The 26,159-nt window shown below is 40.6% G+C and overlaps 1 protein-coding gene across 21 annotated transcripts in view; it reads right to left on the reverse strand.

Moving 5' to 3' along the window:
* The window catches only part of NRF1 (nuclear respiratory factor 1), a 142,259-nt gene extending 120,175 nt beyond the window's left edge, over nucleotides 1–22,084 (reverse strand). For 10 of the 21 annotated variants that reach the window (XM_054237714.2, XM_078343781.1, XM_078343780.1 and 7 more), the window contains exon 1: nucleotides 21,999–22,084. Coding sequence is in view for 3 of the 21 variants with exons in the window: in XM_078343779.1 (XP_078199905.1) it covers nucleotides 1,238–1,320 (83 nt within the window). In the remaining 18 variants the exon portion in view is untranslated. Of the gene's footprint in view, nucleotides 1–1,237; nucleotides 2,639–2,873; nucleotides 3,008–4,912; nucleotides 20,559–21,107 lie in introns of those variants that run through there. The other 11 variants (XM_078343787.1, XM_078343782.1, XM_035254745.3 and 8 more) reach the window with 9 other exon arrangements.
* Between the last annotated feature and the right edge of the window lie 4,075 nt (nucleotides 22,085–26,159).

The following is a 26,159-nucleotide window of genomic DNA, read 5'->3' on the forward strand; positions in this document are numbered from 1 at the left end:
AATTTGTACACAAATATAGTCCTCTGATTTCTCACGACAAAGCAGAAGTGGTAAAGCAAAATAAAGAGAGTAAAAACATATGGAAGAAGAAAAAAAATAAAAGAGAAAGCAAGAACAAGCAAAGTACAAGCAGCTGGTATTATTTATGTAGGGACAACCAGTGCTACAGACCTCAATTGCTTGTAATCTTATCAAAAGGCAAGCATTCCATTAATATACCTGAGTAATGTGTTTTTGAAAAACACATGAGCAACCTAAAAATACATTTTGTATTCCAAAACAGCCATTTTGGAAGCCTGTTTGGCAATTTCCTACAAAACTAAACATACTCTTACCATAGGATCCAACAATTGTACTCCTTGGTATTTCCCCAAATATGCTGAAACTCAAGTCCACACAAAAATCAGCACACAAATAAATATTCACAGTAGCTTTATTCATAATTGCTAAAACTTGAACACAACCAAGATGTCACTCAGTGTGTGAATGATAAACAACTTGTGGTATATCTATACAGTGAAATACTATTCAGTATTAAAAAGAAATGAGCTATCAAGCCATGAAAAGACATGGAGGAATCTTAAATACATATTGCTAAGTGACAGAAGACAGTTTGAAAAGGCTACATTTGTATGAGTCCAACCATATGTCATTCTGGAAAAGGCAAAGCTAGAGAGACAGTAAAAAAATGGTTGTGAGAGATTAGAGAAAGGGAAGATGGGAGTACCAGGATACTTTTGGAGTAGTGAAATCATTCTGTATGATTATCTATTTGTCAAAACTCACAGACTGCACAAACACAAAGAATGAACTTGAATGTAAACTATGGAATTCTGTTAATATTGGTTCATCAACTATAACAAATACAGCAAGATGTTAATAAAAGAAACGGGTAGGAGAGGATATGGTAACTCTCCATATTCTCCACTTAAGTTTTCTATAAAGTTAAAACTGTGTAAAAAATAAAGTATAAATATTTTTAAATACAGATGTAACAAAACAATATTCCCTTAAGAAATCATGGTATGGTCAAAGAGGGGTACAAGGATTTTCAGGCATGGTCAGGAGCTCCTCCAATCTAAATCACCACAGCCTGCTGTTATATAATACTGAATACTTCTACAGATCTATAGTTTATATATTACAAATTTGTTATGCATATATTACAGTTTATAAATATTCTTACAGTTATATATATTGTGCACACATATCACTTATAGTTAATAAGTATGGTTACCTAGTGCTGAACACATCTGAACGTAAATAAAGGATGAACAGTGGTGGGAAGACTGAGCAGTCAGGAGGGTGGGTCAGCTGCATCCAGTGAAGATTCCCTGATGCTGGTGGAGGCCTCCCCCTACCGCCACTGGTGAGAGAAATGCCTCAGACGACTGCTTCTTCACTTTAAACAATGGTTTGGTGGAGCTCATTCGCCAACACTAGCCTTTGGTGGCACTTGTCTTAAATTGTGTATCATGCTTTTCCAGCTCCCTCCCTGTAGTGGCATAGTATGTTAATAAAGATCTAACTAAAAAGTGCACAAGAGTTCAAAGGCATTTAGAACAACAGGAGTCACAATGCAGTTCAGTAAATCAGTGCTTTCCACAGTGACATCGAATTGCCAAGAAAAGATAAAATTGTAAACATACCACAGTATTCTGGCTTAATGAGCACAGAAATACTTGTAGGCTGCTTTTGCTTTTCCTGTTTCCCATAAAAAATGGTTAAAACCAAAACAGTACTTAATGTTTAAAGAGATACACATCACCTATCTGGAAAATCAGTTTACTAGAAACATCTCATATAAATTTAAAAGCATGTTCAGCAATACAACCTCTTTCCAAATGCCACTTCTACAGTGTTTGCATACTAAGAAATAGACTATCAATATCTGGTATAGGTAGTAAATTTAGCAGGTATGTCTGATATATAATGCTCATTCATTTTCTTTCCCTTTTCAACTAAGAATCAATTAAAATGGGATTACAGGCTTTATGTAGCTGTTTTGCAATTTTATGTAATCCTTAAAACCAGGTCCCTTCTAGATTAAAGGGTACCAAAAAATACATACATTTAAGTGGGAAGAGAAGACACAAAGGAAAAACAAAATATTGACTGTGGTATCAGATAGCTGGGGACAGATTTTTATCATCTTCATACTTCCCTTCATTTTTAAAATTCTCTACAAAAAACATATATTACTTTCACACTCCATTATACCAAGTATCTACAGCATTTAAAATGAGTAAACTATAACTATATGTATCAATTAAGTTTAACCTCTTATACAAAGTTTAAAAACATATAAAACATTATACTTTTTAGTTTTCCCTGCAATCCAAACATTGTTACTTTTTTTCAGTGGATACATACACATATAGAAAAAGTTTGTAAAAATGCAGGGGGAGAATGATAAATACCAAATTGAGAATAATGGTCACAGCTGGGAAGGGAGGGGATTAGGATGGGGAAGGGGTGCCCAACAAGCTTCATCAATAACTGTGATTTTTATTACTTTAGGTAGTAGGTGTGTGGAATTTATCATATCGTTCTATATCCTTTTTTATGCTTAAAGTATTTCAAAAATTATTTAAAGTGGCAACTACTGGAGTCATACCAAAAGTAGTAGGACTTAACCCTAATCTCTTCAAACTACTTAAACGGGGTTATAATACTGAGTAAATCAGAGATAAATTTATCTTTTTTCTCTCTCTCTCTTTTGAGACAGAGTTCTGCTCTTGTTGCCCAGGCTGGAGTGCAATGACAGGATCTCGGCTCACTGCAACCTCAGCCTCCTAGGTTCAAGCGATTTTCCTACCTCAGCGTAAAAAAATCCCCAAGTATCTGGGATTACAGGCAATGTGTCACCACACCTGGCCAATTTTGTATTTTTAGTAGAGACGGGGTTTCTCCATGTTGGTCAGGCTGGTCTCGAACTCCTGGGCTTAAGCAGTCCTCTTGCCTTAGCCTCTCGAATAGCTGAGATTACAGATGCAAGCCACTGAGCCTGGCATATAATGAGAAATTTTTTTGAGAAATTTAAAGCAGTTCTGAAGGTCAGCAGTCATGTATATGTTTAAGCAAACAGCAATCTGAATCTGTGTTCCACAAAATATCTGTAGCAAACATTCCAGTCTATGCCTTACACACAGAACTCAAGATTAAATCTGTCCAGTAAACTTAAATACATACTTTATTTTGAATATGCTTTTTTATTTTAAACACACTTATAACTCTGAAAGAATATTTTTTACTTTGGTCAGTTTCAAACAGTCTTCTAAGAATATCATAAAAATAGCATTAATTTCTGACTGGTATTTTCCAAATCGGTGATTTCAAATAATTTCTAACCATTCCTGGTTATCAGATGGTTTCAGTTTATCATTTTATGGTATGCTGTGGTACAACCAGGCAGAGGAAATTTAAGGAAACACTGAATAGGCTTCTCCCTAAAAATCAAATTCCTGGCCAGGCTCCATTGCTCACACCTATAATCCCAACACTTCAGGAGGCCAAGGTGGGAGAATTGCTTGAGCTAGGAGTTTAAGACCAGCCTGGGCAACATAGTGAGACCTCATCTCTAGAAAAAAATTAAAAATTAGTCAGGCATGCACCAGCATGCCTGTAGTCTCAGCTACTTGGGAGGCTAAGGTGAGAGGATGGCTGGGCAACATAGGGAGACCCCCTCTCTACAAAAAAAAAATGAAAAAGAAGACAGGCATGGTAGTGCACACTTGTGATCCCAGTTATTCAGGAGGCTCAGGTGGGAGGACTGCTTGAGTCTGGGAGATCAGGCTGCAGTTAGCAGTGATCATGTCAGGGCAACAGAACTAGGCCCTATCTCAAAAACAACAACAAAATTTTTTTTTAATCAAGTTCCTGAGATTCAAGGATGTTAAGATGTCCCTGGGTCTCTTGTAATAGTCTCACTCAACTTTATGAAAAGCAAGTAAGCAAACTTATGAGAAAGCTCATGAAAATGTTCCACATTTAGGATAAAGGCAGAAACTTCGGCTCAAGTATTTTAAGTATCAACTTCAAAGTTATAATATTTTCATAATATAAAAAATTTTGCTGAAGACAACATATGAGTGTTTCATTTATTGGTCCTCAGCATTGGATACTGATTTAAAATCAATTTAGGACAAACAGGAGGTCAAAGTTCAAAATGTCTACAAAATAATTTTTTAGGTTAATATAAAACTGGTTTAAATATTCCAAGTATTTGAACTGATCAATCTTTTCATTAATCTACCTTCTTTAAAAGAGTAAAAATACTATGTTTTAAAGCAATGCCCTCACCCAATTTTACAATTTAATTTCTGTAAGGACAAAATAATCTGACAATATACCCAGTGTGGTCAGACTTTCTTATTCAGAAAACCGCCTCTTCAAATCCAAAGAATATAAAGATTTATAGAAAACAAAGGTTTCCTCGGATGTCTCACAACAACAAAACAGAAAGAAGCCCAACATATTATTTAGAAAGCAGAAGAGGAACAAAATGTATTTCTTAACTCACTATGGGAAATCAAAATGATTTGTTTTAACAGTCACCTTCTATAATCCCTTTTGAAAAGACTACTAGATCAAGCACAAGCAGAGAACTACTGAAATTTAAATTGGATGTTTGCTTTTCAGATCAGATCCATCCTAGTTGAGGATTCTCTAAGAGACTGTTACAAATTTAAAGACACAAAAAATAGAGGACTCATTAATAGGAGCCAGGCAAGGCTCAGACTGTTAGCTCTGTAAGTACTATCACCTTATAGTTTGTTCTTCTATTTCATCATTTGCATTTACCAAGTGTATATCATATACATTCCATTTGTCATCACAAATGTCTATGGAAAAGCTGCCTGATCAAGACCGCCTGGATGGATGGGAGACTGCCTACATTAATTTTACTCACCAAGTTTTGTCCTGTTTAAATGTCAGCATACCACATTCATTAAACAAATATCCTTTGGGCACCTTTTCTGTGTAAAGTTCTGGACCAGGAACTGAAAGGGGATATTAGGATGATTAGTTTGACCCTCAAATAGCTTAACAGTATTTCTCAAAGTAACCCATGGGACTCTGGGGGTCCTTGAGACTCAAGTGATCAATGAGGTCAAAATTATTTTCATAATAACTAAAATGCTATTTGCCTTTTTTCAATGCATTTATATTTACACTTATGATGCAAAAGCAATGGTGGGGTAAACCTACTAACACTTAGCACAATTTAAGGTAACATCACAAACTATACTATAGCCATTATATCCTTTGCCTTCATGTGCTCATGGTAAAAAGGAGAAAAAATGTCCATTTTATTTAAGAATGTGCTTGATGAGAGTGAATATTAATTTTATTGACTCTTCTCCCCAAAGTTCGTGTCTTTTTACTATTCTGTGTAACAAATGGAAAGTATGCATAAAGCACTCCAGTTGCATTCAGAAGTGTAATGGCTGTTTCAAAAAGTGTGTGTGTGGGCTGGGTGCGGTGGCGCACCCCTGTAATCTCAGCACTTTGGGAGGCTGAGGCGGGCACCTGAGGTCAGGAGTTTGAGACCAGCCTGGCCAACAGGGTGAAACCTCGTCTCTACTAAAAATACAAAAATTAGCTGGGTGTGGTGGCGGGCACCTATAATCCCAGCTACTCAGGAGGTTGAGGTAAGAGACTCACTTGAACACAGGAGGCAATGAGCTGTGATCACACCACTGCACTGCAGCCTGGGTGACAAAAGCAAGACTCCGTCTCAAAAAAAACAAAAAACAGCGTGCATGCCTTGTTTTATGTTGCAAGCTGAATTAGCTGCTTTTTTCAGTGGGAATACCATTTTTACTTAAGAGTGGCTGACAAACTATATTGTTCTTCAGACCTCGGTATTTTACAGATATTTTCTCAAAATTTAAAAGTGGGCCTGTTACTTCAATGAAAATAACTGACAATATTTGTTGCCAATGATGAAATTTGATATTTGAAGTGATAATTAGAATTTTGGAAAACTTGTATCTGCTACAGTGAGCCTGAAAGTTTTCCATTACTTAAAAGCCTTTTCTGATGAGATTAGTGGTGATGATAAAGAATGTGACTTTTGTGTCAATATTTGGAAGATCTCCATAAACTTGTATGAATTAATATTTTCCAAATCACCAATAGATGATGTTACAAAATTACAGATGGGTTAAAAGATCCATTCATAGAGCATGACAAACCAATAGGCTTTAATATAAGAGTACAGTTATAATTTCAGATTTCAAATTACAACTCATCTTTAAGAAACTACCACTGCTGAGTTTTAATATACCAAAGAATATCCACAATTATCTGAAAAGGCTCCTAAAATACTCTTTCAACCACATATTTGGTATGAGACCAGATCTTCTTTTTATACTTTAACCAAAGCAACATACTACAGCAGACTGAGTACAAAAGCAGATGAGACTTCAGCTGTCTTCTCTCAAGCCAGGCATTCAAGAGATTTGCAAAAACTGTAAAATATCATGTTTCTCACTAAATTCCTTTTTGTTTTAAAAAAGTTATTTTTCATAAAATATTAACAATTAAAATATTAACTTTTTAACATGTACAGGGTCATTTTTTAAATTAAGAAATATTTTAAAAATTTGTTTTAATTTCTAATATAGTATCAAAAGTTATAACACACATAAATAAAAGCCATTATATTTGGAGTCCTCAATAATTTTAATGAGAGTAAAAGGGTCATGAGACCAAAGATCAGGAACTACTGGCTTAGAGTATAAGAGAGAAAAAAAAAAACACAAATAATAATCCAAGGAAGAATGTGATTGCCAGAGCCCTACTACTCCTGGGCATTCCAGCTCTTCCTAAACTAGACCTATGCTACTTACCAGACTCTTGAAATAATTTATTTAGCTCTGCTGTCAATATAATAAAAATGAGTGATTCATTTAGCAAGCATGAAAAGGGTACAAGCAATACCAAGATAATGCGTTAAACTAATTTCAATTGATGGGTTTTTCTTTACTTGCCTTCTAAATAAGCAACCTGAATTAAAATTAGTTTTATTTCCCTGGTAGAAACTGAGTCAGCATATAAAGACAATTCTTTCACAAAAGACTATATAACAGTCAATTCCCTTGAAAATGCACCTTGTACAATCAAATTAGTAATGGAAAGCTAAGGAATTTGGTGCCCTATCTATTAATAGGACAAAAAACTCGGGAGCCCTACAATGGTCTTGAGGATCAGGATACAAAACATTATTCTTTTTTTAAAAAGCACTTTTGCTGGGCACAGGGGCTCATGCCTGTAATCCCAACAATTTGGAGGATTGCTTGCCCTCAGGAGTTTAAGACTAGCCTGGGCAAGACGGTAAGACCTTGTATCGACCCAAAAAAGAAGGCCAAGCATGACGATATGCACCTGTAGTCACAGCTACCACGTAGACTAAGGTAGGAGGATTGAACAGGGGAGGCTGAGGCTGCAGTGAACTGAGATTGTGCCACTGCACTCCAGCCTGGGCAACAGAGGGAGATCCTGCCTCAAAAAATTAATTATTTATTTAATTAATTAATAAAAGCACTTTCTGGAGAACCATATGCATATATGCTATCATTTGTGTTTTTAAAAAGGGAAGGGCACAAACACACAATTTCTGCTTAGCCTACCTGGAAGAATATGTAAGACAGTGGTAGTAGTTGTGGTTTCCAGAAAAGAAACTGGGCAACCCACTTTTTACCGTATTCCTTTTAACCATGTGCACGTAGTACTTACTCAATTCAATACTAACCTAGTTAGGTTTGAATATTTTAAAAATATCATTTCGCCTACTTCTCTTGTCTTTTATCTCAAATGCAAATTCCAAAAATACTGGAGATACGAAAATCATTAGATGTACATTTGTTACTTTAGCAATGGATAAACATCTCACACTTGACAGAAGCATCTAAAGCAAGGTGTCCATCACCTGAAGGTGATCAGCCATTGATTACCTGAAGCAGCACCTGATTTCCTGATTACAGAAGGAGAATCAAGATGCATCCATCTGTCCAATATAATTGGTGTGGTTGCTACTTCTTTCCCTTTTTGTATTCATCACAGTATTTAAGAAATCTGAATAGCACCAAAGCAGGTAAGTTTAAATGCTCCTTTAAGTCACCCAGCAACGTTAAATTCAGCATTCATTCAACTCCTACTATGCACTAGGCAGTATGATTTAATGTAACACTTGTAACACACAAGGTAATATGTTAGAGGTTGCCCTTGGATCTAAACACTTAACTATCCAATACAGGTTGAATCACCAATGAAAAAGATTTAGAGGTTTTGACCAATTCTAGGTTTAATGAGCCAATTGTATGATGTGGCTACAGATAAACCTAATTCAAACTTAGACTACCTCACAGTTGGCTAAATGGTGTCCAGAACACAATAAAATCAGAGCCACTGTAGTCTGTATTTATCAGACCAGCCCTACAACTTGTGCCGGGTTCTACACCACACAGGATACTCAGGGACCCTGACAGCAGTGCATTATAGTCACAGTAGTTTGGTAAGTAAAGGGCAACACTGGCAACATTGAATAAGTTAGCTGCCATGTGCCAAGTACTTCATATGAATTTTCCTTATATCTTCACAAATCAATAATAAAGGCATTATTGTTCCTGCCTTAAAATTAAGGCAATTCATCCAGGGATAGTAGTTCATGCCTGTAATTCCATTGCTATGGGAGGCCAAGGTGGGAGGATTACTTGAGGCCAGGTGTTTGAGACCAGCCTGGCCAATACAGGAGGATCCTGTCTCTAAAACAACAATGAAAACATTAGCTGGGCATGGTGGCACATGCCGAAGTCCCAGCTACTCAGGAGGCTAAGACAGGAAGATTGCCTAAGCCCAGGAGTTTAAGGCAACAGTGAGCCATGATTGTACCACTGCACTCCAACTGGGGAGACGGCGCTAGTCTTTGTTTCTAAAAAAGTAATAAATTTAAAAATAAATAAAATTAAGAAGATTCAGACTCAGAAAGGTCAATTAACATGCTCAAGGTTGCAAACTTAGTAAGTGGCATTAACAAAATATAAGCCCAGAGTCCTATAGTGGACTGAATGGTGGCTCCCAAAAAGGTATGTCCACATGCTTACCACTGGCACCTGGGAATATTACCTCATTTGAAGAAAGGGTCTTTAGAGATGTAACCAAGAATTCTGAGACCATCCTCAATTATCTAGGTGGGTCCTAAATCCAGTGACAAGTGTCCTTTTAAGAGTGAAGCAGCTCGAGATTATACAGAGAGGAGACAATGTGACCATGGAGGCAGAAACTGGAATGATGCAGCCGCAAGTCAAGGAACACCACCAAAGGCTAGAAGAGAAAAAGAACAGATTCTCCCCCAGAGCCTCCTGAGGGAGTGCTGCCCTGTGGACACCTTCATTCCAGACTGCTGGCCTCCAGAACTGTGAGAGAAAACATTTCTGTCTCTTAAAACCAGTAAGTTTGTGGTTTCATGGCAGCCCCAGGAAATGAATACAGTCCACAAACTCTCCAGCATTCCGTTACCTTCCCAAGATTGAAGGATCTAGGGATATGTAAACTAAAATAGGGACAACTCAGACAATAAGGAAAATGAAAACTATACTTGCTTTTGCAAGCCATACAGAACAGAGTAAAATCAGTAGGTAAAAATTTTAGGGATACCACTTGGGAGGCTGAGGCAGGAGGATCCCTATAGCACAGGAGTTTGAGAGCAACCTCCTGGGCAACACAGAGACCCTGTCTCAAAAAAAAAGAGAACTTTCAGTTAGAAATTTTTTTTTTCCCACAGCACTGCCTTAACAAAAATTTTCTAACCATCAAAATATCTTAAAGACTAACCAGACTTTTGGTAGGTGGTTACATTTCCTATCATTGAATGTGTTCAAGGAGAGACTGAAGACTTTCAACTTTGGAAAGCAGAGCTGTCTTAGATGATTTAGAATCTCTTCCCACCCTGAGTTCCTAAAATTATAAAATATTAGATCCACAAAAGCATAAGGTACAATGTTACAAATGAGTTTTGCCAGGTTTCTACAATCATTCAAATAAACACTGCTTGTTATGTGTCAGGCCTGTGCTTGGTAATGCACAGAAGCACGGTATCTACTCTCACAGAGCTTACAATCTGGTGGGACAGACATCCATCAAACAATATGCAAACTTATATAAAATTATACAAATGACCACCTATGATGAAGGAAAAATGCAAAAATATAGGGAGACCAGGTAAAACTTCCCCAAGGAAATTGTGTTTGAGAGGAGACCTGATGGATTTAGTCATCCTTTGCGGGGGGCAAGGGGAGGGATTAAAATCCACAGATATTCATGTCCCCTTCAGTTGGGCCTCTACATCCACAGGTTCTGTATCCTCAGATGAAAAATACCATTTGGCGACAAAATGGATTTCTTCAGAATGTAAGCAATCACTGTGGCAGATTCTCAAGTGAGAATTAGCTCTTGCTTTCATACCTTTCAGATACAGAAGTTTAAGAGAGAAAAAGTTTGTATTTTTTATTCTCAGATTCTCCACGTTCCATGATGTCTGAAAGACAGTGATTTAAGAATCTTAATTGTCAAGCATACATTCTAAAAGTTCTTTTGGAAAAGATCCTAATTTTTCAAAGTAGAAGGGAAGAGAATGAACAAGTTGGATTTTTTTTGTCATTGTCACCTCTATAGGCTTTACTGTATCTTGAGGGAAAATGATGTTACTTTAGAAACCAAATGCAGTAACTAAGAAACTACCCTAGATTTGCTTTCCATTTTGTATATATATATAAAAAAAAAACAGCCACCAAAGGGATTAAAAACAAAATTAAATGAGTAGGCATGAAAATTGGATTATACTACTAGCTCTAAACAGGATTCCACCATATAAAATCTTTAAGAAAGATATCTTTGAGAAAGTTCCAGTTATTCTTTACACAGAATTAGAATTATATATATCACATATTTCATTGACTGTATGAATTGAATTACACAGCATTTTGAATATATTTTATATATACAAAATCTTTCGAACACCCTACAGATGCTAAAAACAAACAGGTATTTTTAACACTACTGCGTTATACTATTGCTGCTACTAATACTTCATGTGTTGACAATGGGACTAACAACTCAGAAGGTCCCAGGGTAAATAAAAGACCAATGCTATCTTGAGACAGGTTCTTCACTTCAGAAACTATCCTGCAAATAGAAATTTTCGCTCAGGGAGTATCATGGCAGAGTGGAGAAAAAGCAAGTTAATATGTGAACAAAATTGAGGTTAACCCAGTATTTAGCTTTCATTCTGCACTAAGCAAGCTTTCATGGGCAAGCCCTTACACCTGTACTCCAAGTTACCCTTACCTCAGCAAAACCATACAGAGCATTAAACAGTAAGCATTTCCTCAACAAATATGTATTAGGAAAGAAAAATTTTAAATATCTTTTATGTTTCATTAAAACAAATGGATCTGTAACTGTCTCATTAAGAATGTTTCAAGGTGAAAATAAACTGACAGTGTGAGTATGTATTGTGTATATCCATGTGTGCTTAGAAAAATATCTAAACTGGCCGGGCTCAGTGGCTCAAGCCTGTAATCCCAGCACTTTGGAAGGCCAAGGCAGGCATATCACCTAAGGTTAGGAGTTAGAAACCAGCCTGGCTAACATGGTGAAACCCTGTCTCTACTAAAATACAAAAATTAGCCAGGCACAGTGGCAGGCGCCTGTAATCCCAGCTACTGGGGAGGCTGAGGTAGGAGAATCACTTGAACCTGGGAGGTGGAGATTGCGATGAGCTGAGATCACACCACTGCACTCCAGGGCTGGGCGACAGAGTAAGACTCAGTCTCAAAAAAAAAAAAACTTTGGGAGGCCGAGGCGGGTGAGTCACGAGGTCGAGAGATCGAGACCATCCTGGTCAACATGGTGAAACCCCGTCTCTACTAAAAATACAAAAATTAGCTGGGCATGGTGGCGCACGCCTGTAATCCCAGCTACTCGGGAGGCTGAGGCAGGAGAATTGCCTGAACCCAGGAGGCGGAGGTTGCGGTGAGCCGAGATCGCGCCTTGCACTATAGCCTGGGTAACGAGCGAAACCCCGTCTCAAAAAAAAAAAGAAAAGAAAAATTTCTAAACCATACATATCAAAATATCTTTGTATTGCAGAATTATGATTTCTACTTTTCTTCATTTCTACAATGAACGTATATGACATAAGCTTAAGAGGAAAATATATTTATTAACGTGTAACACAGACTTAGGATCAATTTTGGAAGAAACTTTAATTTAGAAGAATATTTAAATTTCATTTCTGTCCTCCTCATTTTTCAAATGGGAAAAAGGCCCAGTAAAGGTAAGTAACTTGCCTATCCAAAATCTAACAGTGAAGTCATTAGGGCCATAATTGTACTATCTATATTTATTTCTTCTGTTTATACAAGCTAATGCATTTTTATTAAGGATAACTTGAAAAACAATGGAAGGTACAAGAAAGAAAATGAAAATCACCTATAAGCTCATAGATCAAAGATAATCACTAATGTGGAGTGTTTTTCTTCTAAATTTTTCACTATCAATACATTTCAACGGAGAAAAACTTTTAAAATACAGAGCCAAAAATTAAAGACAACAATTTTAGCACTCAGCCACTTTACCACAAAATTCTGGTAATAGATCAGAATTACTTCTTCTTTAGACTTCGTGCTTACAGCTAGTTTTGGGTCAAGAGACTAGTTGTATGATGGTGTTCTTGCTTAGCAAATCTTGGCTAGTTCTTTGATGTGTGGGCTATTTTTACATGGAAGATCTGTTGCCAAAAATTTTATTTTATAATTGTTTAATGAAAGAAAGAACCAAAAAAAGTTCCCAAAGGAAAAGACAAATTACTCCATTCTATCTGTGCCCTTCATAGATTTAGTAAATGTAAAGATCATCCACAAACACAAGCTAATTACAAATCACATAACACAACTTTAAGATTATCTAACATATTTATTCACATAGTTACCAAGACTATTGGTAAAATAAATGAAACTTGTAGACCCTCTCCCCAGAAAAATCACAAATCAATGCCAAGTGGCATTATTTATTTTACTTTGAGGGTGGCAAGCAAAAGTTTGGACATCACTGACCCAGAAACTAGGGCCTAGCTGACAAAACTGTCTCTTAATTTCAAAGATCCAAAGATTAGGAGAAGGAAGTAAAAATTACCAGTTATCTAAAATTTCAGAATGAAATATTTTGGAAATCATGTAAGATCTAGTGAACACATAATGTGCTTCAATTTCTTAATTTTATTCATGACTTTAGAAATGTGAATGCCAGCAATTTCTTAGCATTAAATCATATTGGATCTCAAAGTATTCCATAATCGTCATATTTCAGAAAGACACTATAAAAACCATCAATAGTGGTTTCATTTCATGGTCAGAAAAGTTAAGCAAGGAAAAAATAAATGTCTTGCCCCGTATCACTAGATTGAAATATTTGTGCATTTAAAATTTTTTCCAAAGCATAAGCAAAACCTAACTTAAAAATGAATTTTGACAAGTGAGCCAGCTTGGTAGAGAAACTGTTTTCCGAAAAGCACAATCTATCAATTTATTTTCTTTAAAATACTTTCTCTTTAAAACAATAGTAATTTGATTCCCCTACCTCACAAAGCCTACTGTAACTACAGAGCATGAATAAACATATACTAAGTGTGAGTCCGAGAGTATAAAAAAAACAAGGAATCCAGAGACTTGACAAAATTCTGAAATTGGTTAAGCTTTGCTTCGGCATTCCTCCTACCTTCCTTCTGGTGCTCCTACTCCCGTCTCTAAGAAGTTCCTCATATCTTTCTAAAGTTCTTCACCTGAGACACCTACTCAAGATTTCTTTCCCTTGATCTATCCCAGTGGTCAAGATAACTGATTTCAGCCAACTAACACATCCAACACTTGATTTAATCATTAACATTTCGTAAAGGCCCTTGACTTTTCTGTCAACAGCCCCCTTGAAAATCTCATAAATGTTGTGGACTCTATCCCCAGAAAAATCACACAGGCACTCATACATAACTTTTCATACAATTTTAAGGGATTCAGGGTCACATAACAAAAATACATGAACCCCAGAACCATAAAACCCTAGGTTAAAAACCCTCATACTTAACATACTAATATCAGAAACCTCAAAACTCTGCAAGAGGAATTTGTATTTTAAGACACTGTCAACTCAAATGAAATCTCCAATTCTCAGAACGTAAGACAACGTAAAAAAGGGCCAAAAAAATATATATGGAGATTTTTAGGCAGCCCTGTTGTTGGGGATCATCTCCCAAAGCATTTTAGCTGCAACTCCCATGAGAGATGGTGAGGAACAGGACCTATTTCTAAGCATGGGTCATCTACGAAGTTAGGTTCTGTAGACCCTACCCCTGTATTTAGTAATGCTCTGGCAATCTATTCTGTCTAAACTATCATGGTTCCTAGAAAAACAATATATACATATATACGTACACATTCAGAAAATCTTTTATCTCTTAAATGCCAACTCCAGTTTTTATCCAATGAATTTTTTTTTTTTTTTAAGAGATGACATCTTGTTACTCAGGCTGGTCTCGAAGTGCTGAGTTTAAGCAATCCTCTGGCGTTGCCCTCCAAACCAGTGAACTCTGGTATTTCCCACTGCTAACTTCCCTGTCAAGATTCACTCATTCCTCTCTTCAGCGTCTTCAATCCTATAATCTTATCTGTTTAGCCACTCTTTCTCAACTTCATAGGTTTCTATTCTTCTACTTGACCCTCAGACGTAGATGCTCTCTCCAAGGTTGCCCTTAGTTTTTTTTTTTTCCTTCACTCTTGATATGGTTAAGCATTCCTAATCCAAAAATTCAAAATCTGAAATGCTCCAAAATCTGAAACTTTCTGAGCATTGACATGATGCCACAAGTGGAAAGTTCCACACCTGACCTCAGGGACATATTACAGTCAGAATGGAATCAGAACTTTGTTTCATGCACAGAATTATTTAAAATATTGTATAAAACTGCATTTGAGTTGTAAGATGTATATGAAACATAAAAGAATTTCTAGTTTAGATTTGGGCCCTATCCCCAGGGTATCTCATTATGGGTATATCAACATTACAAAGTAAAAGAAAAAAAAAAAAAACAACTCTGAAACACTTCTGGTCCTAAGCATTTTGGATAAAAGATACTCAACCTGTACTATTTGCCTCTTCTTTTTTTTTCTTATAGACAGGGTCTTACTCTGACAGCCAGGCTGGAGTGCATGGCCCTATCATAGCTTGCTATAGCCTCAAACTCCTGGGCTCACGTCATCCTCCAGCCTCAGCCTCCTGAGTAGCCAGGACCACAGGTGGCTACCACTATACCTGACAAATTTTTATAATTTTTATAGAGACAGGGTCCCACTATGTTACCCAGACTCGTATTGAACCCCTGGCCTCAAGTGATCCTCTGCCTTGGCCTCCTAAGTGTTAGGATTACAGGTGTGAGCCACCATGCCTGACTTTCTGCAGTTTCTATACGGCATTATACTGATAAATGCAAATCCCCTAATTGATCCCAACGCCCCCTTGAGCTCCAGCCCAAATATCCAGGTACCTACTTGACATTTCTTGATTCCCGGATATCTAAACACACCTGGAATCACACTCTATTACCTTCCTCCTCAAATCCTGTTTTTCCTATACATTCCCTATCTTAAAGCCGTCATCATCACCCAATAACCAAACTGTAATCTTTAACTCTCCCCTTTACTCAATTGTAACCCAAATCTGACAACTGTGAAGTAAAAATGATCTCCAGAATTTATGTCCTTTAACACCACAATTCAATAGTCTCACAAGTCTCTAGTCCAACCTTCACGTCATATTTTTAAAAACCAGAGATGTCCTACTCAAATCTCTTACAGTTCCTAAATGCCTACAGAGTAAGTCCACACTCATAAGCATGAAATTACAAACTCTTCCCAATCAGGCCACAACCTTATCAGTCCACTATTCTCCAAACAGAGCAAAATCCACTTGCTAGTTCTCAAATCAGATTTCTGATGCCCTTCCTCTCAGCCCCCCTTTTCTCCATCAGTTAATGCAGCTAAACTCACCCTTCTAAGTCCTACTCAAACTCCCCTATATGAAAAGTCTTCCCTAAGCTCACCTTTCTCTGTGTATCATTCTCCTCTCCCTAGAATTTCTCCCTCCTCCTACAATCCCACACCACTCTTTCTTTACACTATTTTGGTTCTCTAGAAGTTGTAACATAGCTGGTTGAACCCACCATACCTTTCTGCCCTACCAGACAAGGCCCAATATTTGTTATTCTAGCACCTAGCACATGCCCGGAATCATTGTTTGGTGAATGAGTGGCAAAACTCCAAAGTGAAAATACACTAAAGGAGGTTATTTCTCAATGGAGAGAATGCTTCACTCTCCTTTGAACATAAAACAAGACTCAGGTCCCCTAGTCCCCAACTCCCCATTTCTAGTCCACTGCTCAAATAGTTTTAAGCAATGTTTCACAGGGACATTTCCTCACTTCCCCTTGTTCTTTGTAGGTTTAGCTGCCAGCCTAACCACATTAGCATTCAGTAGTAGCAACAAAACAGACTCTTAAAGTTCTAAAAAGCAAAGACTTTACAATTACCAACAGTAAAATATATGCTTTTTAAAAACAGTCTTAGTATATATGCATATAAAGCTCATTCTTCATGAAGATTCAGAAAATGGCTTGGCATAGTTTATCCCAAAAGGCACCACTTCAAGAGTTCTTAAGAAAATGTTCACTTAAGCTACCAGCCAAACTTTTCACATTTGTAATCACAGAAATCAGCATGCATGAATTAATTGAAATATTTTGCTTACATATAAAACAATCCAATTACAAGAAATAGTCTAAATCAGCAAACTGATAACCCATACAAAAGTAGCTCTTATAGCTTCGAGAATATTTCATCTAAAAAATTCCAGGGATCATCCCAATCTATAAAACTATATTCTTTTCCTAGTATCATCTTCTCTTTCCCCCTCTTCTCCCCACCACACTCCCTCAAACACACACACACCTCCTTACGAGACGCAGCTTCCTCAAGAATTATCTGATGGTTCAGTAGCAGTTGGAGTTTTACACAAACCATGTTGTGATTGGGCAAGGCAGAATACCAGATCGGGGATTCAGCAGACCATTTCTTACAGTCAGATTATCTTCTAAGTGACTGCTGACTGCTCTTAGAGATACAATACAGATTTGCCTCAAGAGATCACAAATGTGGTAGGCCTACCTAAACAGCAATCTGGCGTTTTTGTTAAGAGACAGGGTCTGTCACTCAAGCCAGAACACAACGGCACGATTATGCTCACTGCAACCTCAAACTCCCAAGCTCAAGTGATTCTCCTGCCTCAGCCTCCTGATAGTTCAAACTACAAGCATATGCCACTATACCCAGCTAGTTTTTTTTTTTTTTTTTTTAATATTCTGTAAAGACAGGGTCTCACTACATTGCCCAGGCTGGTCTTAATTCCTGATCTCAAGCAATCCTCCTGCCTTGGCCTCCCAAAGTGCTGGGATTATAAACCTGAACCACCATGCCCAGCCATTGTTTTCTAATATATTAGAACATATCTATAAGGTTGTATTCCTAGCCCTTCTTTGGGTCATAGAAAGTTTACTTGGTATCACATAAATGTTCACATTTTAAAACATTTTAGGTATAAAGACAACAGGATGAAGCCTTCTGATGTTTTGCTAACTACACTGCATTAAGTCAGGTTAAAAATGGATTTGCCTAGGGCCGGGCGCGGTGGCTCACGCCTGTAATCCCAGCACTTTGGGAGGCCGAGACGGGTGGATCACGAGGTCAAGAGATTGAGACCATCCTGGTCAACATGGTGAAATCCCGTCTCTACTAAAAATACAAAAAATTAGCTGGGCATGATGGTGCGTGCCTGTAATCCCAGCTACTCAGGAGGCTGAGGCAGGAGAATTGCCTGAACCCAGGAGGCGGAGGTTGCAGTGAGCTGAGATCACGCCATTGCACTCCAGCCTGGGTAACAAGAGCGAAACTCCGTCTCAGGAAAAAAAAAAGGCATTAACCTAATTCTGAAATGAACTTTAGAAAAATATATATATACTAAGTTACAAGCAATCCACTTATATTCCTTGAGTAGTCAAAAATTCATTTCCCAAGTTTTGTCCATATTACATTCAAATAACTTCAAACAAAGCATTCTTGTTGCTCAAGGATTAAAAGTTTCCGATATCTCAATGTGGTTTTAATCTTCTGGAAACACCTGAAATTAATCTGATTTCACCTCCTTTTACTATTTATCTTCCAGTCTGTTTACCTTAGTAGAATACTGATGGATAAAAGTACTAACTGAAAACCCAAGAAAGTGGGTAATCCACCCTCTAGTTAATAAGGAAATGTATGATACATAGGGCACAAAAATTAACATGTATCCTGAGACTCAAAAAATATTGGACTTGGTCTAAATAAAATGTTTCTAAAAAATGTAACAAGTGTGTTTCTTTTTCATTGCCATTTTACTAAGCATTCATGGAAAATTATATTTGGGTAAGCTCAGACTAAAAACACTAGCTTTAGCTATCAAGGAAAACATGAAAGAACAGAAGGAAAATGTCCTTTAGAACATTTTCTGAAATGTTTTTTACAAAATCAAAGATTGGTATTTTAAGATTGATTTTCCAAATACGCTATATATACATGTTAATAAGCATCACACATAGTCACACACAAACATCTAAATTCAGATATCCCATTTCCTGGATGATTACAGGCCCAGGAAAGGTGCATCTAAAGTAGACATTTGTGAAATTCAACAGCCCACAGAGTCTCCCCTCACCCTCCAATTTTTCACAGTAGCACTGTGTAGATGAATAAGCCTGCTTCAGCATGAAGCACTAGGCTTGTCTAAAGACATCTGACAGAAGCTGAATGTATATATTAACTTCCTGTTGAGGTAGGACTGCAGACTGTTTCTAAAGACTGACAGTTCATAGTCCCTTCAGAAACCAAAAAATCAGCATGCCTTTCAAAATACTCATGAAAAAAAATTAATTTCAGTAATTACTGTTCATCGTTATCATTCCCCAACATTTACTGAATGCCTTATTGCATACAAGAAAAGGTATAAAAATTTAATCCCAGACCACAGGAGCTTAAATTTCCCTTAAAACAAGTCACTCATTTGTGGTTATTTCACATAAAATGTTTCTAAAGACAACCCAGAGATTTGGTTGGACCTACAGTGTGCAGGCAATGTAAATTCAGGTATTGAAATCACGGGAAGCTGGCCTTCAGTTCCTTAACAAAATTAGCCAAGTGCCTAATTATGGTCTAATAAAACAAAAAACCTACAATTTGGGGTTCTAACAACATACACAGGAATTCAGAAGGAAACCTGAAATCCTTTCTCCTTTAATCCCTTCTATATCTGGACAAGGGCCCTCATTATCTCCTACTTCTATAGTTCCTTCTTTAAACACAGGAGCTACATTTCCTTAAAACCTGTTATAAAGCCCCTGCCAGCATGGTGGCACTTGCCTATAGTTTCAGATACTAGAGAAGCTGAAGTGGGAGCATTGCTTGAGTCCAGGAGTTCAATGCCAGCATAGGCAACATACCAAGATCCGCACCTCTAATTTAAAAAAAAAAATTGTGTATATATATTATACACACACACATATATATATTTTTATAAGAAAACTATTGAGTCAGGTGCAGTGGCTCACGCCTGTAATTCCAACACTTTGGGGGGGCAAGGCTGGCAGATCACCTTAGGTCAGAAGTTCGAGATCAGCCTGGCCAACATGGCGAAACTTGCCTCTACTAAAAATACAAAAATTAGCCAGGCATGGTGGCCCACACCTGTAATCCCAGCTACTCTGGAGTCTGAAGCAGGATAATTGCTTGAACCCAGGAGGCAGAGGCTGCAGTGAGCCGAGATTGAAGCACTGCACTCCAGCCTGGGAAACAGAGACTCCATCTCAAAAAAAAAAAAAAAAGAAAAGAAAAACAACTATTTTCACAAAAACCCATGGCTTGGGGATAAGAAATTTTCTTTGCTACATGAGAATATGACAACTGACTACTAAGAAAGTCATTTTCCCTCCAATATATGACCACTGACTACTAAACATAAAGTCAATATCCCTCCTCTATGTTGAGTTTGAGATTGGAATTAAAGGACTTCAAGTAAGGATGAGGCAAAAGATTAAGTAAAGAGTTTTCTTAATCTGATTGTTTTTTGTTTTGGTCATGGCCCCTGTTGAAAGCCACTGTCTAAGTCCCATGAAAAGAAAAAAAAAATTCTGTACACAATTTAGGATCCAAGAGTAAATATTCTATATTGCATGTGATAATTATGTCTGCTTTCTCACTCATAAAATAAGAAAATTACACTCAGATGCACCGAGAGAACTAGTCATATTTTCACTGTCTTATGGGGTAACCTGTCAAGAACTGTCAAACACAATTTTAGGGAGTCGGGATACTAATGAATCGAACACACATACCCAAACAGCATCTCCAAGACTCTAACGCCCCCCTTTCCCAATAACTTACTGGTCAAGCCCAAAGGAGAAAGAATTTTTTAAAAGGCTGGGCTGAGATGGAATGGGAAAAAGGATCATTGCGAGCACAGATGATGGATGTCCCAGGACAAAAGCTCTGCCCAACACCTTCCAAACTGATAGGCTCACTCACACTATCTTTCTCCTTAGGCGTTTCCCAAAACACGGTATTTGAACACTTAGGAAAATGTGAATTTTGCTCTGACCACAGAAAGAATTCAGCACGACTGACACCAGTTCTAAAATAAGCAATTAATATATTCTAATCTAATGCTTGAAAAGAATGGAGAACAGGCAACAGCTCCTCCAACTGGTTGGAGCAGATATCACTGGAAGCCCCCCAAATATTAAGATTTTTAAACAACTTCAAGTTCTGGTGGGAACAGCCAAATGCACTACAGAAACTTTGGGACCAGCAGCCACGACACAACAGGTGAGAGAGGCAGCAGACATCATTGCAAGGTGGAGTGCACAACATACAATGACAAACCCGAAACGGTCTGGGGATGTGGGAAAATACCATGCACACGGCCATCCCGGAGCCCCTGTCTTTCCAGTGGCAAAAGGTTCGGTTCCTTCGGAGGGGCGTGCCACTCCCCCTCTTCCCCACCCAGGGGACCACCACCCCAGGCACAGGAAGAACCGCGGCCCCTCCGCGGGCACATCTCAGCTGGGGAAGAAAACACAATGTCGCTCCTTATTTCGGCGTACAAAAGGACTTTGCGCCCTCCTCCTCGAACTGCCGCCCCGGCCGCCTCCTAACTTGCAAGAAGGTGGGCATCGCGCCATATTCCAGCGTCCCCCAGTCTACCTGGGTAACAAGCCCACGCCACCCCGGCAGGAGGGAAGCTTCAGAGGTCGCCCAAAGAGCCAGCCTCCTCTCCCGCAGGAGACAGCGGCTCCTGCGCCCCAGCCCTGCCCCGCCGCGCCGCCCGCCCGCGGACTAGAGCCGGGAAGGGCCGAGGGGGCGAGCGAAGAGCCGCGGCTTCGGTCCCGCGCAGCCCGCCCACCTCCCGCTCCCGGGCCCGGCGCACTCTCCCGCGCCTCCCGCTCCCGAGCCGAGGGAAGGCCGGGCCCCGGGTTCCACGGCGGGGAGGAGGCCGCGGTCCCGAGAGCCCCAGGCAGCGGGGGAGGCCGGAACCCTGGGGCTCTCGGGAGGGCAGCGCCTCCCTCCCCAGCCCGCCAGGACGCCTGGGGCCTAGTGCGGCCTGCGCATCCTCGGGGTGGCGGTTTGGCTGGGCCGGGCCGGGGCCCCCCGCCCGAGGCGGGCCGAATCCGGCGGGGGCCCAGGCCCGGAGCCGGGGGCGGCAGGGTGCCGGCTGCGGGGCGGGCCGGCCGGCCGGCGGGCGGGCGGCGTGTTGCGGCTGCGCCGGGGCTGAAATAGCTGGAGATTGCGCGGTAGGGCACTCACCTCAGAGCGGCTGCGCTACCGTGGGCCTGCGCCGTGGAGACTGCGACCGCGCCGGCTCCTCGCAGCCTCCTGCCACCAGCGGCAATGGCGAGCGCTGCCGCTTCTGCCGCCGCCGCCGCCGCCGAGGAGGGGGAGGGGAGGAAGAGGGCACGCACGTGACGCACGGCCCGGCTTCCCCGCCCGGCCGCCGCCATGATGAGGAGGTCGGCGCGGCTGCTCGGCGGGTGAGCCGCAGAAAGGGCTCGCGACTAGAGCTTCGGCCTCCCCCGCCGCCGCGTCGCGTGCACTGGGCGCCTCAAAGGCTTGGAGGGGACCCGAACCTCTAAAGCAACTGGATTAGCACAACGCGGACGCCCTGGAGAAGCGGCGCAAGCGGGCCCAAAATGGTTGCTGATCAGAAGAGTGGCATTTCTCGCCCCCCTACCGCGGGAGTTGGGACCTCCAGACTATGCCTGGGGGATCGGCAAGTGGCTCTCCTCCGGTTTTTTCGGCGTTGCCTTCCCGGTGGCATCCTCACTCTCTCTCTCTTTGGAATGACGTCTGCTTTTCTATCTCGAACTCTTCCAGATATTTCAAAGCAAAAGTTTTTGTACAAAGCAACCTATGAATGTATTCAGCCATTCGATTGTTCGGCGAACATTTCTAGGGGGCCAGTGCTGTGCCAGATACTGTTGAGCGCTGAAGGTGCACCTGTTAATAAGACAACGTCCTGGCTCCCACGGAGCTTATTCGAAGCAATAGGGACCCCCAAGCAGCTGCCTGAGAAGTAGGGAGGGGTGGACAGTGGGAAAACAACCTAACGGTAGAGACACATGGTTTTTTTTTTTTTTTAGAAACGCGGGGGGCGGAGGGGGTCTTCCTGTATTGCCCAGGCTGGTCTCGAACTCCTGGGCTCAAGCGAGCCTCGGCCTCCCAAAGTGCTGGCATTACAGGCTTCCACGCCCGACAGAGGGGTCGTTTTCGTTGTTTCTTAAGTGTTGTCAGGAGTCTCCCTCCATCACAATTACTCAGGCTGATTGTTTTCAGCCCTGGGACCCAGTTGGTATCTCCAGAATCTTGGCTTGTTAGCCTAGAAACCTGCATTTTCGCATCCCCACCTCCACACTCCTGGTAATTCCTATGCACATAATAACGTGAAAAGCATTGCATTAGAGAATGGCTAAAGGGTGTCAGAAAACGGATTAACAAAATCAGGAAGCTTTAATTATCAAGGTTCAACATATCCAAAAATTGAATATTTTTATCCACTGTATTCTAAGAGACTGCCACCACCAGCCACCCAGATGCTCAAGCCAGAAACGTGGAAATGATCCATTGCTCCTTCCTCTCTCTAGAGTCCCCGCATTTAATTAGATTTGTTTGTTTGTGAGACAGGTTCTCGCTCTGTCACCTAGGCTGGAGGGCAGCCGTGCGATCATTGCTCACTGTAGCCTCGACCTCTCTAGGCTCAAGGATCCACCTCAGCCTCCCCAGTAGTTGGGACTACAGGTGCCCACCACCAGGCCCTGCTAATTTTTGTATTTTTAGTAGAGACGAAGTTTTGCCTTGCTGGCCACGCTGGTCTGGAACTCCTAGGCTCAAGTGATCTACCTGCCTCAGCCTCCCAAAGTGCTGGGACTACAGCTGTGAGCCACTGTGCCTGGTCCCAATTATATCTTTAAAACTGTTCCACACTGGGCGAGGTGGCTCAGGCCTGTAATCCCAACACTTTGGGAGGCCAAGGTGGGAGGATCACGAGGTCAGGCGTTCAAGACCAGCCTGACCAACATGGTGAAACCTGTCTCTACTAAAAATGCAAAATTAACCGGGTGTGGTGGCGCATTCCTGTAATCTCAGCTACTCAGGAGGCTGAAACAGGAGAATCGCTTGAACCTGGGAGGCAGAGGTTGAGGTGAGCTGAGATTGTGCCATTGCACTCCAACCTGGGCAACAAGAGCAGAACTCTGTCTCAAAACAACAACAACAAAAAAACCACTGTTTTTTTCCCTGTCAATTCTTACCCTGGTTCAAGCTACTATCATCTCTCCTACAGACACTGCCATGGAATCCTCCTGGTCTCCCTGCCACTGAAATTGTCCTCTCCAAATCCATTCTCCACACTACAGCTTGAATGGTCTTTCAAGAAAGAAAATCATGTCATTTCCCTGTTTAAGATTCTTAATAAGATCCCATTAACACGGAGGTTAAAGTCTAAAATTCTTTGAGATGGCTGCAGGCTGTTGGTGATCTCATCCACGTTGCCATCTCTGACCTCATCTGCCACAGACATTTCTCAGGCTACACTCAAACCTGGGAAGCTCTCGGGTCACCGAAGCCTGGAAGTTGTGCCACCTCACAGCTGTCGCAAGGGCTGTTCCCTTTGCCCAGAACTTTCTTCATTTCTCTTTTTTCTTTTTTTATGAGACTGAGTCTTGCTCTGTCACACGGGCTGGAGTGCAGTGGTGCAATCTCAGCTCACTGAAACCTCCCCCTCCCTGGTTCAAGCGACTCTCCTGCCTCAGCCTCTGGAGTAGCTGGGATTACAGGCGTGTACCACCACACCCAGCTAATTTTTGTATTTTTAGTACAGATGGGGTTTCACCATGTTGGTCAGGCTGGTCTTGAACTCCTGACCTTGTGATCTGCCTGCCTTGGCCTCCCAAAGTGCTGGGATTACAGGTGTGAGCCACCATGCCCAGCTTCTTCATTTCTCCCTACTCCATCTATTCACCTACTTGCATCCTAACCTGAATAATTCCTACTATTCTTTCAAATTCCAACATTAATACCATTGCCTCCAGGCAGCATTTTTTCATCTCCTAAGATTTGGTGCATTAGGCCCTTTGTCATCACACCCAGTACCTACTCCCCACATTTCTTAAGCCCTCATGATGTGTCAGGCCCTATTGTAAGCCTTTATGCACATTACCTTCTTTCTCAGTAGAGCTCACAAGGTAGGTGGACTACCTTTTTTTTTTTTAACTTTTGAAACAGGGTCTCACTGTGTCTCCCAGGTTGGAGTACAGTGGCACAAACACAGCTCACTGCTGCCTCAACCTCCTGGGCTCAAGCGAGCCTCCCATCTCAGCCTCCTCTCACCATACTTGGCTAATTTTTTAATTTTTATTTTTTGGAGACTGAGTTTCACTCTTTTTGCCCAGGATGGAGTGCAATGGCATGATCTCAGCTTACTGCAGCCTCCACCTCCTGGGTTTAAGTGATTGAACTGAGTAGCCTCCCAAGTAGCTGGGGTTACGGGTACATGCCACTATTCCCAGCTAATTTTGTATTTTTAGTAGAGACGAGTTTTCACCATGTTGGCCAGGCTGGTCTCGAATTCCTGACCTCGGGTGATCTGCCCGCCTCAGCCTCCCAAAGTGCTGGGATTAACAGGCGTGAGTCACGGTGCCCGCCCTAATTTTTTTTTCCAAGATGGATTTTATTGCCTAGGCTGGAGTACAATGGCACTATCTCAGTTCACTGCAACTTCTGCCTCCTGGTTCAAGTGATTCTTCTGCCTCAGCCTCCCGAGGAGCTGGGATTACAGGCACCCACCACCACGCCCAGCTACATTTTTTGTATTTTGAGTAGAGATGGGGTTTCATCATGTTGGCCAGGCTGGTCTCAAACTCATGACCTCAGGTGATCCATTCACCTCAGCCTCTCAAAGTTCTGGGATTACAGACGTGAGCCACCAAGCCCATCCACTTTTTTTTTTTTAAAAAAAAAAAAACCTTTTTATAGAGACAGGGTCTTGCCACGTTGCCCAGGCTGGTCTCAAACTCCTGGGCTCAAACCATCCTCCTGCCTTGGCCTCCTAACATGCAGGGATTACAGGTGTGCCACTGTGTCCAGCCTGGGTAGGTACTAACATTACCCCATTTTACAGATGAAGAAACAAGGACAGGTAGAGGTTACACAATCTGGGCTGCCCGGCCAAAATCAGGCTGATCTGAAAGTCATCAGCCTGACCTCAGAATTGTACTTTTAACCATTACCAGGGTCTCAGGCCATTACCCACTGATGAAACACAAAAGTAACTTAGTGGGCCATGACCACCATTTCATTAAAGAAATAGAAAATGTCAGAGAACATCAGACTTAGTTAAGCCTCTTGTTTTGTGAAACTTGTCAGATACTCTAATATGATAAAAATCTTACATCGAAAATACAAAATTAAACA

The sequence above is a fragment of the Callithrix jacchus genome, chromosome 11, assembly GCF_049354715.1.
Source record: "Callithrix jacchus isolate 240 chromosome 11, calJac240_pri, whole genome shotgun sequence".
In the NCBI taxonomy this organism is placed as follows: Eukaryota; Metazoa; Chordata; class Mammalia; order Primates; family Cebidae; genus Callithrix; species Callithrix jacchus.